The 13,262-nt window shown below is 52.2% G+C and overlaps 7 protein-coding genes across 7 annotated transcripts; 5 read left to right on the top strand and 2 right to left on the bottom strand.

Moving 5' to 3' along the window:
• Nucleotides 1–183: 183 nt before the first annotated feature.
• adB (adenylosuccinate synthase ADE12) lies at nucleotides 184–1,903 on the top strand (the record flags this gene model as incomplete). Its single annotated transcript, XM_025718557.1, has 4 exons — nucleotides 184–373; nucleotides 442–510; nucleotides 573–1,024; nucleotides 1,088–1,903. Coding segments are annotated over exons 2-4 (1,208 nt in total), but the record flags the coding sequence as incomplete, so codon positions are not given.
• Nucleotides 1,904–2,326: 423 nt separating this feature from the next.
• On the top strand, nucleotides 2,327–3,458 carry BO80DRAFT_498900 (CybS family protein; the record flags this gene model as incomplete). The annotated part of the gene is made up of 5 exons (XM_025724155.1): nucleotides 2,327–2,468; nucleotides 2,524–2,541; nucleotides 2,678–2,744; nucleotides 2,796–2,915; nucleotides 2,985–3,458. The coding sequence occupies 5 exons, from the start codon at nucleotides 2,327–2,329 to the stop codon at nucleotides 3,148–3,150; spliced, it is 513 nt and encodes a 170-aa protein (XP_025579505.1). The 3' UTR covers nucleotides 3,151–3,458.
• Nucleotides 3,459–3,505: 47 nt separating this feature from the next.
• BO80DRAFT_498899 (nucleotide diphosphatase) lies at nucleotides 3,506–4,363 on the bottom strand (the record flags this gene model as incomplete). The annotated part of the gene is made up of 1 exon (XM_025724154.1): nucleotides 3,506–4,363. One exon carries the CDS (start codon nucleotides 4,361–4,363, stop codon nucleotides 3,506–3,508), a length of 858 nt encoding a protein of 285 aa, XP_025579504.1.
• Nucleotides 4,364–4,886: 523 nt separating this feature from the next.
• On the bottom strand, nucleotides 4,887–5,377 carry BO80DRAFT_461078 (helix-loop-helix DNA-binding domain protein; the record flags this gene model as incomplete). The annotated part of the gene is made up of 1 exon (XM_025722427.1): nucleotides 4,887–5,377. Exon 1 carries the CDS (start codon nucleotides 5,328–5,330, stop codon nucleotides 4,887–4,889), a length of 444 nt encoding a protein of 147 aa, XP_025579503.1. The 5' UTR covers nucleotides 5,331–5,377.
• An 879-nt stretch (nucleotides 5,378–6,256) lies between these two features.
• BO80DRAFT_421234 (uncharacterized protein) lies at nucleotides 6,257–7,279 on the top strand (the record flags this gene model as incomplete). The annotated part of the gene is made up of 2 exons (XM_025718556.1): nucleotides 6,257–6,379; nucleotides 6,435–7,279. Coding segments are annotated over 2 exons (818 nt in total), but the record flags the coding sequence as incomplete, so codon positions are not given.
• Nucleotides 7,280–10,064: 2,785 nt separating this feature from the next.
• On the top strand, nucleotides 10,065–11,372 carry BO80DRAFT_421233 (uncharacterized protein). Its single transcript, XM_025718555.1, has 2 exons — nucleotides 10,065–10,786; nucleotides 10,840–11,372. The coding sequence occupies exons 1-2, from the start codon at nucleotides 10,358–10,360 to the stop codon at nucleotides 11,002–11,004; spliced, it is 594 nt and encodes a 197-aa protein (XP_025579501.1). The 5' UTR covers nucleotides 10,065–10,357; the 3' UTR covers nucleotides 11,005–11,372.
• A 550-nt stretch (nucleotides 11,373–11,922) lies between these two features.
• Nucleotides 11,923–12,480, top strand: BO80DRAFT_431161 (uncharacterized protein; the record flags this gene model as incomplete). Its single annotated transcript, XM_025720728.1, has 3 exons — nucleotides 11,923–11,958; nucleotides 12,046–12,372; nucleotides 12,466–12,480. The coding sequence occupies 3 exons, from the start codon at nucleotides 11,923–11,925 to the stop codon at nucleotides 12,478–12,480; spliced, it is 378 nt and encodes a 125-aa protein (XP_025579500.1).
• Between the last annotated feature and the right edge of the window lie 782 nt (nucleotides 12,481–13,262).

The following is a 13,262-nucleotide window of genomic DNA, read 5'->3' as shown; positions in this document are numbered from 1 at the left end:
CGTTTGTCTGCCCCCCTTCGTCTTTTCTTTTCTTTTTTTCGGATTTTGGTTCTTTGACGGTCGCGATCTTTTTCGCTGCTGCTCCAGTCACCGCGTGTTTACTTGACCGCTTGGTGTTCTTTAATCCATCCTTACTTGACTTACGGCTTACGGCTCACGGCTTTGGTCGTTGGTTTCAATCGTTGACTCATCCCGCATCAACCTGCCCCGCGTTGTTCCGTTTGAGTGTCCTGGCGACGATTGTCATTGACGTTGAGATTCGCTGAGTGGAATTGAAAGCTGCAGAATTGAAATCTTTTGTGGCTGGTTTCTTGATATCTATTTGAAATCATGGGTATCTCAATTGTTCTGGGTAGTCAGTGGGGTGATGAAGGTGGGTTTGATTCTTGCACTGTTTGATGTCGATGGGATTATGGCAATGTGCTGATGTCAATGGTATAGGAAAGGGGAAGATCACAGATATGCTTGCCCAGGAGGCTACGCTTTGCTGCCGTGCCGCTGGCGGCCACAGTAAGAACCCCCCCCCGCCCCCACTTTGTATATGTGTAGCTGGATCCGTCTAACTTGACTAGATGCCGGTCACACCATTGTTCACGGCGACAAGACCTACGACTTCCACATCCTCCCGTCCGGTCTCGTCTCTCCTGCTTGTGTCAACTTGATTGGCGCCGGTACCGTGGTTCACGTCCCCAGTTTCTTCAAGGAGCTGGCTTCTTTGGAGACCAAGGGGTTGGATAGCGCCGGCAAGCGCATCTTCATCTCCGATCGCGCTCATGTTTGCTTCGACCTGCACTCCGTTGTGGATGGTCTGGAAGAGGCTCGGCTGGGTGGTCGCAAGGTGGGTACCACCGGTAAGGGTATTGGTCCCTGCTACAGTGACAAGGCGGCCCGTCGCGGTGTCCGTGTGGGGGAGATCCTGGATGAGGCTCTCTTCGAGCGCAAGCTGCGGTCTTTGGACGCTGGTTACCGCGCTCGATTCGGCGAGCTGGAGTACAGCGTGGAGGAGGAACTTGCCCGTTTCAAGGTAGGAATGACCCATTGTGTAGTGGACTTGGAAAAGCTTTCCAGGAGCATCTAACAATACCAGGAATACCGCCAACGTCTGGGCCCCTACATTGTCGACCAATTGGCCTTCCTGCAGAAGTACAAGGATGCCCCGAATACCTTGGTTGAGGGTGCCAATGCGCTCATGCTGGATCTGGATCACGGTACTTACCCGTTCGTGACTTCGTCGTCGACCGGTCTGGGTGGTGCCGTCCAGGCCCTCTCCCTCAACCCTACCAGCATCTCCTCCATCATCGGTGTGGTCAAGGCCTACACCACCCGTGTCGGCTCGGGCCCTTTCCCCACGGAGCAGCTGAACGAGTCCGGTGACAAGCTGCAGAGCGTTGGTCGGGAGTTCGGTGTCACCACGGGTCGTAGACGCCGTTGCGGTTGGTTCGACATGGTCCTGTGCCGCTACTCCCAGGCCATCAACCACTACACGGCGCTGAACCTGACCAAGCTGGACGTGCTGGATGACTTTGACGAGATCAAGGTCGGTGTGGCTTACGTTCTGCCCGACGGCACTCGCACGGAGAACACCATGCCGGCCGATCCGGAGGTGTTGGAGAAGGTGCAGGTCGAGTATGTGACCCTCCCCGGCTGGAAGAGCAACACCATGGGTATCAAGAAGTACGAGGACCTGCCGGCCAATGCGCGCTCTTACATCGAGTACATCGAGCGCGGCCTGGGTGGTGTCCCTGTCAAATGGATCGGTACGGGTCCGGCTCGTGACCATATGATCTGCCGTGAGTAGATAAAGGTTTGTTTATTTCTTTTATAATATCCTGGCAGGTGTATTGATACCGGTGCTGTCGTGGTAGAGGTAGAATATAGATAAATGGATATATGTTATCTTCCACTTTTTCTGTTAATTGATCGTATCCTTTCTATGATGCTCAGACTACACTCTCGGCATTCGGGTAAGGATGTAGATGCCTCAGGCAGATACCAACACAAGCAGTGCCTGCTGCACACATCAAGCATATCAAACAATCTGGCAGAATACAGCTTGTCTAGGCCACAGTTCCAGTAGTTTATATCCTATTCACCTAGTATGTACTTCGTCCACAGCACTGATATTATTTCCCGGCTGTCGGCCAATCTCGGCTGGGCGGAGCAACGCCAACCAATCAGCGCCGCGCCAATATGATGACCGTATTCCCGATCGGACTCCCGAGGCAGTTCCATCCTAGCGACTCCGTCAACTTCACCTCAGGCCTGACTTTGTCCGTGTAGCGTCCGCATCGCACCTCATCCCGCCTACACCATCTCGCCCGCAACCATGGCCTCGATCGCGCGCCAGTCTCCCCTCCTCCGGCAATCCTGCCTCTCTGCGTTCCGCGCTCCCTGGGCGACTCGTAATGTCGCGCAGGTCGTGGCTTTTCATGCTTCCGCCAGGAAGCAGATCTTGCCTCCTTTGCCTCGTGAGTTGCTTGCTGTATTTGATGGATTGAGGGATGGGTTGCTAATGGCTTGCAGAGACGATTCAGGGAACGAGTATGTATGCCTTGTTGTTTGGGTGCTGCGTTGCCTGGTTTTCGAGTGAAGCTGCATGATGGATGATGGATGATGGATGATGGATAAATGGATGGATGGATATCAAACGACCAGCGACTAATTGATCAACTCTCAGTGAACGACCCTGCTCCGATCCCTACCTCCCACCCCACTGAGGGCAGCTACCACTGGACTTTCGAGAGGTACACACCACCTCCCCCCAGCAATTCATGGTACTTTACTAAAAACAATAGACTCGTCTCCGCCGGCCTCGTCCCCCTCTGCATCGCCCCCTTCGCCGCCGGTTCCATGAGCCCCGTCATGGACGCCGTCATCTGCTCCGCCATCGTCGTCCACTCGCACATTGGGTTCCAGTATGCCCCCTCCCCTACCCCCTCCTCTCTCTTCCTCCTACCTATGCAATGAATATTAATAAAGAATAGTGCCTCCATCACCGATTACTTCCCCACCCGTCGCGTCCCCAAGACCCACACCTTCATGATCTGGTTGCTTCGCGCTTTCACTGTTGGTACGGCCGTCGGGTTGTATGAGTTTGAGACGAATGATGTGGGTGTTACGGAGGCGATTCGGCGGGTGTGGAAAGCCTAGCCTACCTCAGTTCAGTTCAGTTGAGTTGAGTTGAGTTGAGTGGTTAGGGGATTTTTTTTAGTTTGGGTTTAGTTTGGTGTCTATCTGTCTGCCCGCGGACTTGTCTGTATATGTTTGTTTGTTGGGTTTTTTTTTTCCGCTGTTGAAGGGCAGAGGAGATAAAAGAGTAGAGGAATATACCTGTTTATCTTTCACTGTATTTGCCTTGGTTAGGGGGGAATGGTTTGGGTCGTAGGTTGGGTATGGGTATGATATGGGTATGGTACTCTATGCATAGTTATTATAGATACAAACAAACCATCCAACGCCAGCGTCAGACCCAATTACCAAGACCTAAGTATCTATCTAAGGTATATCACTCCTCCTCATCCTCCCCCTCCACATAATCCTCCTCGACCTCCCCATCCAACAAATCCTCATCATCCGCCTTCGCCACAACCCGTTCAATCACCCCCAACGTCCTCCTCAACGGCAACCCCACCACATTATCATAACTCCCCTCAATCCTCTCAACCAACACACTCCCCAACCCCTGAATCCCATACCCGCCCGCCTTATCCGCCCCCTCCCTCGTCTTCACATACGCCAGAATCACCTCATCACTCACCCCGCGATCAAACCACACCCTCGTCTCCTCAATCCAACTCTCCAACGCATACCCCGGCACCCGCGCACTCGCCAGCGGCGCCATCCCCACCACCGCCGTGTAGACTTTATGTTCGCCCGCGTCGCGCAGATTCTTGAGCATAGTGATGTGGTGGGCTTCGCTGCGGGGTTTTTCCAGAATCGACCCCGTCGAGGTGTCCACGATGATGGTGTCCGCGGCGAGGATCACGGCTGGTTCGCCTTTGGGAGAGTCGATTTCTTGCGCGTACACGGCTTGCGCTTTTTTGGTGGCGGTTTGGAGGACGTATTCGTAGGGTGAGAGGGTTTTGGGCAGGTTTTCTTCGGTGTTGGGGGGGATGATTTCTATGTTGGGGAGGGAGAGGAGGGAGAGGATTTGGCGGCGGCGGGGGGAGGTGGAGGCTAGGATGAAGCGTTTGGTGCGGAGGTGCGTGAGGACCGGGAGGGATAGGGGTGGGGGGCGCGGGAGGAGAGAGGCTCGTTTGTTGGTTGTTGTGGTGGTTGTTGTGGTATTGGAGGGGGAGTAGGCGGGGGGTGGGTCGGTGGAGGGGTCCGAGGAGGATAGGAGGGATTGTTTGCTGTCGGACATTTTGGAGACTTTGCTGGTGGTATGTGTGGTGAGGGGAGAGTTGAAAAGGAACGGGTGGTGTAGTATGGTGTGGTGGTTATGGTTGTGGTGGTATATGTGATGGTGGTGAGAAATTGATAGACGGGCGGTGAGGCCCGGCAGTTGATAATGCAGATAGACGTGCCATATCATTGACATGTGAACGTGTTAAGCGTTGTGCTTATTCATGTCATGCTGACTGCTTAGAAGATGATCATAATTTGACAGTTGATGTCTTGATGAATAGAGTAAATACTCTTAAGCTGTAGCTGCCTACAGCTGCAGCGTAGCACCTACAAACATAACGGTGCCCTCGCTGCATTGCTAATAACCCGAACTCCAAACCCAGCTGCTCTATGCAGAGCAACTGCCGGACATGTCCTATCCCTCCAACGCCAATAGTACTACCAAGTACTCGTAGAAAACCACCTAGCATCACACCATAAACCTATCATCGCTGATCGATCAGCTCAACACGCCGGACTTTTAGTCGTATGCATCATAATCAGTTCCGAAACGAATCGTCAATGCGCCCTCCCCGTCGCTCAATCTCCGCCATCAACTCCTGTCGCTCCTGCAGCTGCAGCTGAATAAAATCCACCGTCTTGCGCAGAACAATACTCTCACTGCGTCCCTGTCCCTCTAGACCCGGCACCAATTCCGTCAATCGATCAAAACCCTCCCGGATCGCTGCGCGCCGTTTCTGCTCCGACGCGATGTGATTGTTCTTCTTCTCCTGCTCCGTGAGCCGAGGCTTTTCCTTGTCTTGTGCGTTGGCTGCCGACGAGGCCGAGGCCGGCTTGGGGTTTCCGGTGGGGGTGGTCGACGGCGAACGGTCGTGATCGTGATCGTGATCGTCCGGGGGGTTGGTTGCGCCGCCGGTCAAGGGGGAGTAGGACGGTTCGGAGGAGCTGGACGCCAAAGAAGCGGGAGGTCGGGCAGATGGCATGGTGATTCGTCTGGATTATATATGTGGATGAGAGAGTGTGATTGTTGGTGTGGTTTATCCGGGGATTATCATGTGCTTGCGGGGGTTTCATGTGACAACGGAGAGGACAAAAACAGTACAGAACAGAACCGAAGGAAGGGGATGAAGGAAGGAAGGAAGGAAGGAAGGAAGGGAGAGACTGAGATATGTACACGCGAAGAAAGAGGAGGGGATCGCCGACCCCAGCACAGTCGGGGAGGAGACAAGGCGTCTGGACCAATCGAGCGGAGAACCATTTATGAGAGCTGCGGAGGATTGACTCGATCGCTTCAGGTACACCCCGGCTGGGATAACAGCGTTACAGACACCCGGGGGGGGGGTTTCACTTCACCGGGCACTAGCCACAGGAGAATTAGCAACCTTCCATAATCCAGAGGCGGACACCAGGTATTAATAGATCTGCGTGTCAAGACCAATCACGGTCCTTGGACAAATTAGCCTTGAGGCAGAGTGAAGCTACTGTCTGCTTATTGACTCCCACTTGATCTCGTTGGTAGATTCCAAGCTACCACGAAATATGCTTGATAAAGATTGTTAATGAATTCCAGATAATACCAGCAGCAAGCTAGGTAGTCATGATAGAAATGAGTAGTTAATAGTGATCGTACAACCATGGACCGTGGCAGTCCCTGACCACCAACTGGCCAGTCCGGATCGCGGCTTCACCCGCGTAACGTCATCGATCGTTCAGGTTGCTTCTAGATTCCCTCAGACATCTGCCACTTCGTCCATCATCATTATTTCTTCCTCCTCATTTCCACGCACCCGGGCATTGCTGCCTGCTTGCAGACGTATTTACAGTCTTGACTCTTCACTTGATCAACTCCAATCTATGACCCCACACTAACGCTGCCCACCAGTTACACAGCGAGCAGCGCTTTCAATCAACATGACCAGTGATGAACGTCTCCGCGGCTCCTGTCAGTGCGGGAGAAACCAGTACCAAATCCGACTCCCTGACGATGTTACCAATCATGCTCATGTCTACTTTGACACCAGTCGAGACAACCGTACGTTTATACCCCAGCTTCATTGTATAGAACCGCTCTAACCACAGTGTGATAGGAAGGTTTCACGCCGCTCCGCTGACAGCCTGGCTCCGCGTCCCTTTAACCTGGTATCAATCTCACACGCAGTCTTACTTCCCTGACGAAACACACAACACCATCCGTCGCATCTTTTCGCCGCACCATGCGCCACACACCCAGCGTGTCTTTTGCGGCTATTGCGGAACGCCCCTTACATACTGGAGCGAGCATCCTCGTGAAGAGGCAAACTATATGTCGGTGTCAATAGGAAGTTTATTTGGCGATGACCAGCGCATGTTGGAGGACTTGGAACTGTTGCCTCCCGAGTCGTCTGCATATTCTTCTGACGGGGAAAACGAAGTTGCGGACGATATGGAGGCTTCAGAAGGACAAGGGGAGGTTGTTGCCAGTCCGGCTGCAGCGCGGCAGGATGCGCTTTCATTGAACGTGGTTATCCCGTCTGAGTCGGCAATTTCACGGAGTTATAGACACGGCACACTGGGTGGAATTCCGTGGTTTGAGGAGATGGTAGAAGGGAGTCGACTGGGTAGAATGATGAAGACTAGACGTGGTGTTGGGGTCAGTGATGATCAGTCTACAACCTTTGAGTGGGAGGTTAGTGAGTGGACGAGCGATGGATCGGGTGCACGACACGTCGGATCTGCTGCCCAGGCGGCAGGGAAAAGAAAGCGTGGACAGCATACTAATGTGGAGGATATTGGATCTACCTAGGTGTCAAGATTCCAATATCTGATGAGTAGCAGACATTATTTCGAGTACATATTCCAAACAAATCACTTTTCGAAGGTCTAAGACCGAATCAAGCAGAATGAAGCATCTTGACGCCTGCTAATTATTGTAGCTAACATGGATGGAATGCACTAATCCACTTCTACTGGTCAATCCGGTACTGTCTACTTAAGCTTTAGGGCTTGCTTAATGACAGACAGGTCTATCATTCACACCCGACCAAAAAACCAGCACCCTTAACTGCCATAGACAAAGCTTAACGAAGCCACAAAGTAAATAACCCTAGTTGCCCAGTGCTCAGCCGTGACTCCCTTCACGCATCGACTTCCTAATTGGGATCGCCTCGCTTGAGTTGCCGTATCTTCATCAAACTGAAGGCGTTTGCCTGCCTCGCACTTTCAAAACACAGAAGACTTGTTCTCTCCTTCTCTTTCTCTTCTCTCCCAGAGCCATGGGGGGTGATTGTGGCCCGGCCCAGCCACCCTCCCTGTCTTTACCTATCTGTTTGAGTATCAAGGCGCTTCGAGGGCTATGCTATTAGGTTTTTTGAAGTTGATGAGGAACAGCACAGCTCAGTGTCGGACTGTCACGTCGCCCGCAATGGCTACATCGTGTTTCTCAAGACAAGTCTTGCTTGGTAGGCCTTCTCTAGCATGACGTTAGCTTTGCACAACTGACTCGAATAGCTGCTAACCTTGATAATAGGACGATCTCACGCGCAATGAGGTACTAGTACCGGGTTCTGTTTCCTCTTCACGAATCACCGCTATGCTAGGCAGACAATACCCACGAGAACAGTGGTTTGACAACCCTAATGGAAAGTCGCGGTCCCAAGTCAAGAGTCACATGTGACTAGTTTAACGACAACGACTCCTGAATGGAAAACAGCAGCGTATTTTGCTTGCACTCTGCCCAGTGCAGCATTTACGCTCGACATCAGGGACTTATTACGTCCAGCCAAACAGGACCTCGGGTATTGATCACATTCCCGCCCATGTCTTGCCTTGATGGAGGTTCCAACCAGATGCAGATCTCGTCAAGTCCTTTGTATACTTCAGCTCAAGATGGCAGCACCAGCCGTCATAATATGGAGTATGGAGTCCAGTGCTACTGCGTGGACGTGGTACATGGATGCTGAGATCGCGAAGCGCAACAAGGGTATCGAGACTCGGGTACTGCTAGAGGACCTTCGACGGAAACATCAGCAAGTTGCACGCAATATGCGAGGATACTTCAAACCGATGAGAGTAAGGCAGCTTGCACCAAAGATATGGATCAACTGCCTGGCGTCAGGAATGGCCTTTGCTTGGCTCCCGGACAGATTTCTCCACGCAGAAAAGCGGTTCCTCGAATGTGGCACTTGCAAGCATATGTAGTCTGGGGGAAAACGACAAGTCTTGACTAAAGTGGCTCCGCCTGTCCCAGGCTTCTGGGCCAATGCAGTCAACGTCTGACTACACGACCGTCCGAGAGTGTTCCTTGTCGGTTAGGTGTATTAAACGATGCAGGAACAATTCCAGATCTAGCCCAAGATATCACTTGCCTGACAGACCGACGGGACCGTCTGCCCGGCCACCAGGGTGGGCCTGATATCGAAACAGCAGCCCAGTGAATGCTACCGACAGTCCTTCGATGCCAATTTCTTGCTGCTCTTCTCAGATTCGCTTGTCCTCTGCAGGGAAAACAAGTCTTTGCATGGCCGACAAACCCAGAAGAGACAGAGACCCCCGAGGACTTCTTCCCCGTAACACCTTCTTTCATCCTCATCCTCTTCTCGTCTCTCGTTTCCGAACCATCGTCAATAGCTCGTTTCTCCCAACTTTCTTCTATCCTGCTCAGAGACACGTTCTCTAAACAGCTTTCCAACCACATCCGTCCTGGCTCTCCCATCTACTCTGCAAGAGCTCTCATTCCAGAAAGAGCCGACATCCTCCATCCCTCCTCTTCTCTCTCATATCCCAAACACATTGAACCCCGAAGCACATTCGTGTTGTTCATCCATCTACTCTACAGAGCCTCTATTTCAAGAAACACACGAACGACCTTCACTCGTTGTCTCCTATAGTGTCAGGAAGACCTTGAATTTCCTCACATCGTCTCCAAACGCTACGTTCTCTCTCTATTTCTGCGCAGAATAATCTCTTGTCTGAGGATTTCACATCTCGGCAAGCATGTCATCATCATCGAAGAAGGTTACCTTTTGTGAACCCCACGAGGATGCTCCGTTTGAGAGCTCCGGGGCCGAGAACCGCGATGATGGTCGTCAATTTTTCCAAGGTAAGAAACTCTTCAGCATTTAGGCTATTTTACGTTGGGCTCTATATCCATGTCCGAGTGGGACTTCTTGAGCGTGGTGATTGGGCCAGTGACCTTGTAACCTTCCTCTATGCTTCTACGTGTGCTCGATTTACTTGTTTCTACTCTTTACCATGCTCAAGGACCCTAACACAAAGACAAAAAATTTATTTGCGATGCTAATTGTCTTCAGGAGCCACACGTATTGGTCTCAGAAGAGGTGTCACACGCAATCAGACACCCTATCATTCATCTCTCCAAGACCGTCTCAGCCAAGATGAAGCCAACGAGCCGCGTGCCGTCTATAATGGCGAGTATCGGACTCCTTCGCAGCGCGTAACGCAACTGCCACATGGCCCAACCCTGAGAATCGCGTCTCTAGCCGAAGAGATCATAATGGGGACTGGCAAACGTTATCCGATCTATGCCGTCACCCAGCAGCCAAACTCTCCTTTTCGGCATCTTGGCCAGACCGAAAAGGAGAAAGACGAACAACACTCTCTCCGCCCCTCACCATCCACCTCAGCCGCCAGAGCTGCCGAGAGGTACCCGCCACGGTCGTCCTCCCTTCAAGCGCTGAACGAACTCCCCTTGCATGGAGAGCGCGGTGTAACACACCCCACCGAACACGTTAGTCGCGGTCATCAAACGACCACAGAAGAGACTGTTCTCCACAACCCAGCACCCAACGCCCGGAAAACCTTCAGCCTCCGTGGCATCATCCAGAAGGCCCGGAGCGGTGCGGAAAAGAGTCATATCGAGGCCACGACTGTCACAGAAAAGGGTCGAATCCCGAGCACTGCGGGACCGATCCGAAAATCGAAATCAAGAGGCAACATCAGTAGTGTTGAAAAGGCCATCAAAGGCATGGCGAAGTCTTCAATAAACTTCAGCAAGCCTAACACACGCAGCCAGATGACTTCACTTGGGGCTATATCAAACCCGACGCCTTTGCCGACTCCCTCGTTGTTGCAGCAACTGGAGAGAAAGCACATCGAAATTGGCCCCAGCCAAGACACGCCTGCCCCGGCCCGGGGTCGGCAGGCAGTGTCGACATTAGTCAAGGCCGCCAGTTCGGACTCGTTGAGACGCCATGTCGTGGCAACATCCTTTAGAAGCCCACACCACGCGAGTGCCGTGACCGCGCCCATCTCTGCCCCGTCTCGCCCAAGAGGACTTCGCAAACCAGAAGGCCACCCAACCAGAGACGCAAGTGTCCAGACCGAGCCACCTGCCCGTGGTTCGGCCTGGACCTGCGATGCACAATTCGATATCCTTGGTGAGGCCGTTTGCAGAAAGGTCCGACAAGCGGAGACAGCGGCGCAAAGAGACCGGTATCTTCAGGTAAGTTCTTGTGATGATGTCTTGTCTTGTGCACGTGGTTGACAATGTTTTAGTTGGCACTGGAGATGCAGAAACTGCTCAGCGACTATAAGCGCTCGGGAGAAGCAGTCGAGGAGGCTACTAAATCCCTCGACGACAAGGTCATTCAGAAAGAGATGATCGAGGCTGAGCTTCGAGCTCGCTCCTTACAATTCCGATCGATGATGGACGAGTCGTAGATTGTTTCTGTCTTTGGCTGGTCAGCGTGCTTTTTGTGAATTAAGCAGGGATGTAGAGATTGGGTTCACCTACACTGTGGTTCTGTCTGCTTTGCTTTCCTTTCCTTCTTGTCTCCTTGTCGTCCACACCGTCGTTGCGGACAGAAAAGAAAGAAACCACAAAAAACAGGAGAAAATGTAAATATGCAAAGAAAGGGATCTGCCAGTGCACCGTGATCACGTCTCCATCCGTTGCTTCCATGCATTTTTGTTTGTGGGTTCTCGTTCGTCTTCTCTACAATCTGTCAGATTGGGCTTACATGCCCTGAAGGACGCGGTATTTGTCAGAGGAGAACCCCGACCACAGGCATGATAAAATAGAAAGTGAGCCCAGGTGCTTGTGCTTCACATAATCAAAATGATAAACCAACCTAGCGGGGTACGATGATTGCTTGCATGACTGAGCATGAGCGGGCCCTGACAGATCCCTGACGTCGTCTAATGGGCGAGGGGCAGTAGTGGGTGGCACTGTAAATAATGCGCGTAAGTGTTAGAACAGTCAGATTTGTGCGAACAGGAGAAGAGAAGGATGACGAGCAAGCAACACAAGCGAGGAAAGCAAGACCCGAGGCCTCAGGCTCACTGTTTGCATGAGGTGCAGACGAGGATCAGTGAATGATGAATGGGGGAACTCAACCGGCTCCGACAAGCTCTTTCTTGACCGTGACAAAGTGTCAATTTCCCCTTTGTTACACTGACATTGTCGGTCAGGTTCCTTCCCTACGCAGGCTCCCCGTCTCTAAAGCTGTAAGTTCCTCGAAAGGGTCTCCGACATCCCAGTCGATTGTTCCCTTTTCCCTTTTTGTCCTTCGTTTCCACTATTTCCCCGTTTCTTCATCTCCTAGCAATATCCCACGTCTACCCATTATCACTAACACCATGGCCTTCCCCATGCGCCTGCTTCTGGAGTCCGAGGTTCGCATGACTTGGGAACCCACTCCTCTGAGCGCCTTCTCTGATCAGTTCCTCAGGACTAGAAAGCTGACTTGTTTAATCACACAGCCCCAAGCCGAAGGTATCATGGCCAGTCAGTCCTACAGAAGAAGGGGTGGCCGCAGTCGGCAGCAGGACGCAACCAACCTCGTCGGGAGCGTGCAAGGACCCAATAGGCCACCCAGGCATCATGCTCCGCGTCATCATGTCCCGTTCCGCCCTGAGTTTCCTGTTCCCAGTGGTGGCTATAGTCCTCCTATGATGCCACAGCCAACTTCACAGCATGAGGGCAACACGATGATTGCTCAGGCCATGCAAATGAATTACCAGCGGAGGGAAATGGAAAACTGGAACAGAATGGTCATGGATCATCGCCAAATCTCAGAACCTCACCCGGTGAGTATTCAATCTCGGGTCAAGGCTTTAGATCGGTGTTGAGTTTAATGTTTCGCTCTAGTTGTATCAAGAACCTCCTCTATCTCCCGATAGACAGCTCTATCCTGAGTTTCGTGGTAGTGGGCCCAGGGTATATTTCCCTCCATCGCCGGGTGGGGCACCCTATCATATGGGAGTCGGCCCTGCTGTAAACTCGGTTGGTACCTGTGGATATCCATTTCCAGCGATGCCGTCATCGATGCCTCCTGGATGCCCTGAAGAAGTTCTCCGAGACAGGATGAACGGAAGCAACGGAGGTGCTGTGAGGTCAACCCTTCGTGGAGATGCACCAGAGTTTGTCCCGCGCAAGAAACCCTCGGACATGAATCAAGTCTTGATTATCAGCAGTAATTGGCCAACGGGAGAGCAAGGACGCTGAGAATTTGACGACATTCCGGATTCTTCGGTTAAATAACTGCGTTGTTCTTGCGTTACAGATACCTAGGGCGGATTGTGTTCTTCATTCACGCTTGCTTCTCTCTTTGAGATAGCCTTCACGCATGTTGGAGCAACGTGGCAGGTTAAATATCTGGATTGGTTTCTTTGCTTGCTTTTACTTTGATTGCTGATCACGTTAATTTATGCGCTGCTGCATGGCTGGCTCCTGCTTTCGGGTTTGCGTGGGGCTAAGTAGGGTTAAGTGGGGTGGGCTCTCATGGCTTATTCTTGCTAGATAAACTCAGCTAATCAGCATGCTAATGGGAGTTGTTACACCCGTCTGATTTGTCTGGTGTCACACCTGGATGAATTGAAGCTATCCATTGGATGGAGATGCGTTGTGTGGCCGAGGATGTAAGGATGGCCTGTCTTGTAGTACTGGCGAACTGGTGGTCATCTGATTGAGGCGCTCT

This window comes from Aspergillus ibericus (assembly GCF_003184845.1).
Source record: "Aspergillus ibericus CBS 121593 unplaced genomic scaffold BO80scaffold_3, whole genome shotgun sequence".
NCBI lineage: Eukaryota > Fungi > Ascomycota > Eurotiomycetes > Eurotiales > Aspergillaceae > Aspergillus > Aspergillus ibericus.
Note: the sequence above shows the minus strand (reverse complement) of the source record. Positions and strands in the feature narration are given on the sequence as shown.

Coding starts and splice junctions, on each gene's coding strand:
- BO80DRAFT_421233 (XM_025718555.1), top strand. CDS start 10,358: ATGACTTCACTTGGGGCTATATCAAACCCGACGCCTTTGCCGACTCCC. Junction 10,787..10,839: donor AAAGAGACCGGTATCTTCAG/GTAAGTTCTTGT, acceptor ACAATGTTTTAG/TTGGCACTGGAGATGCAGAA.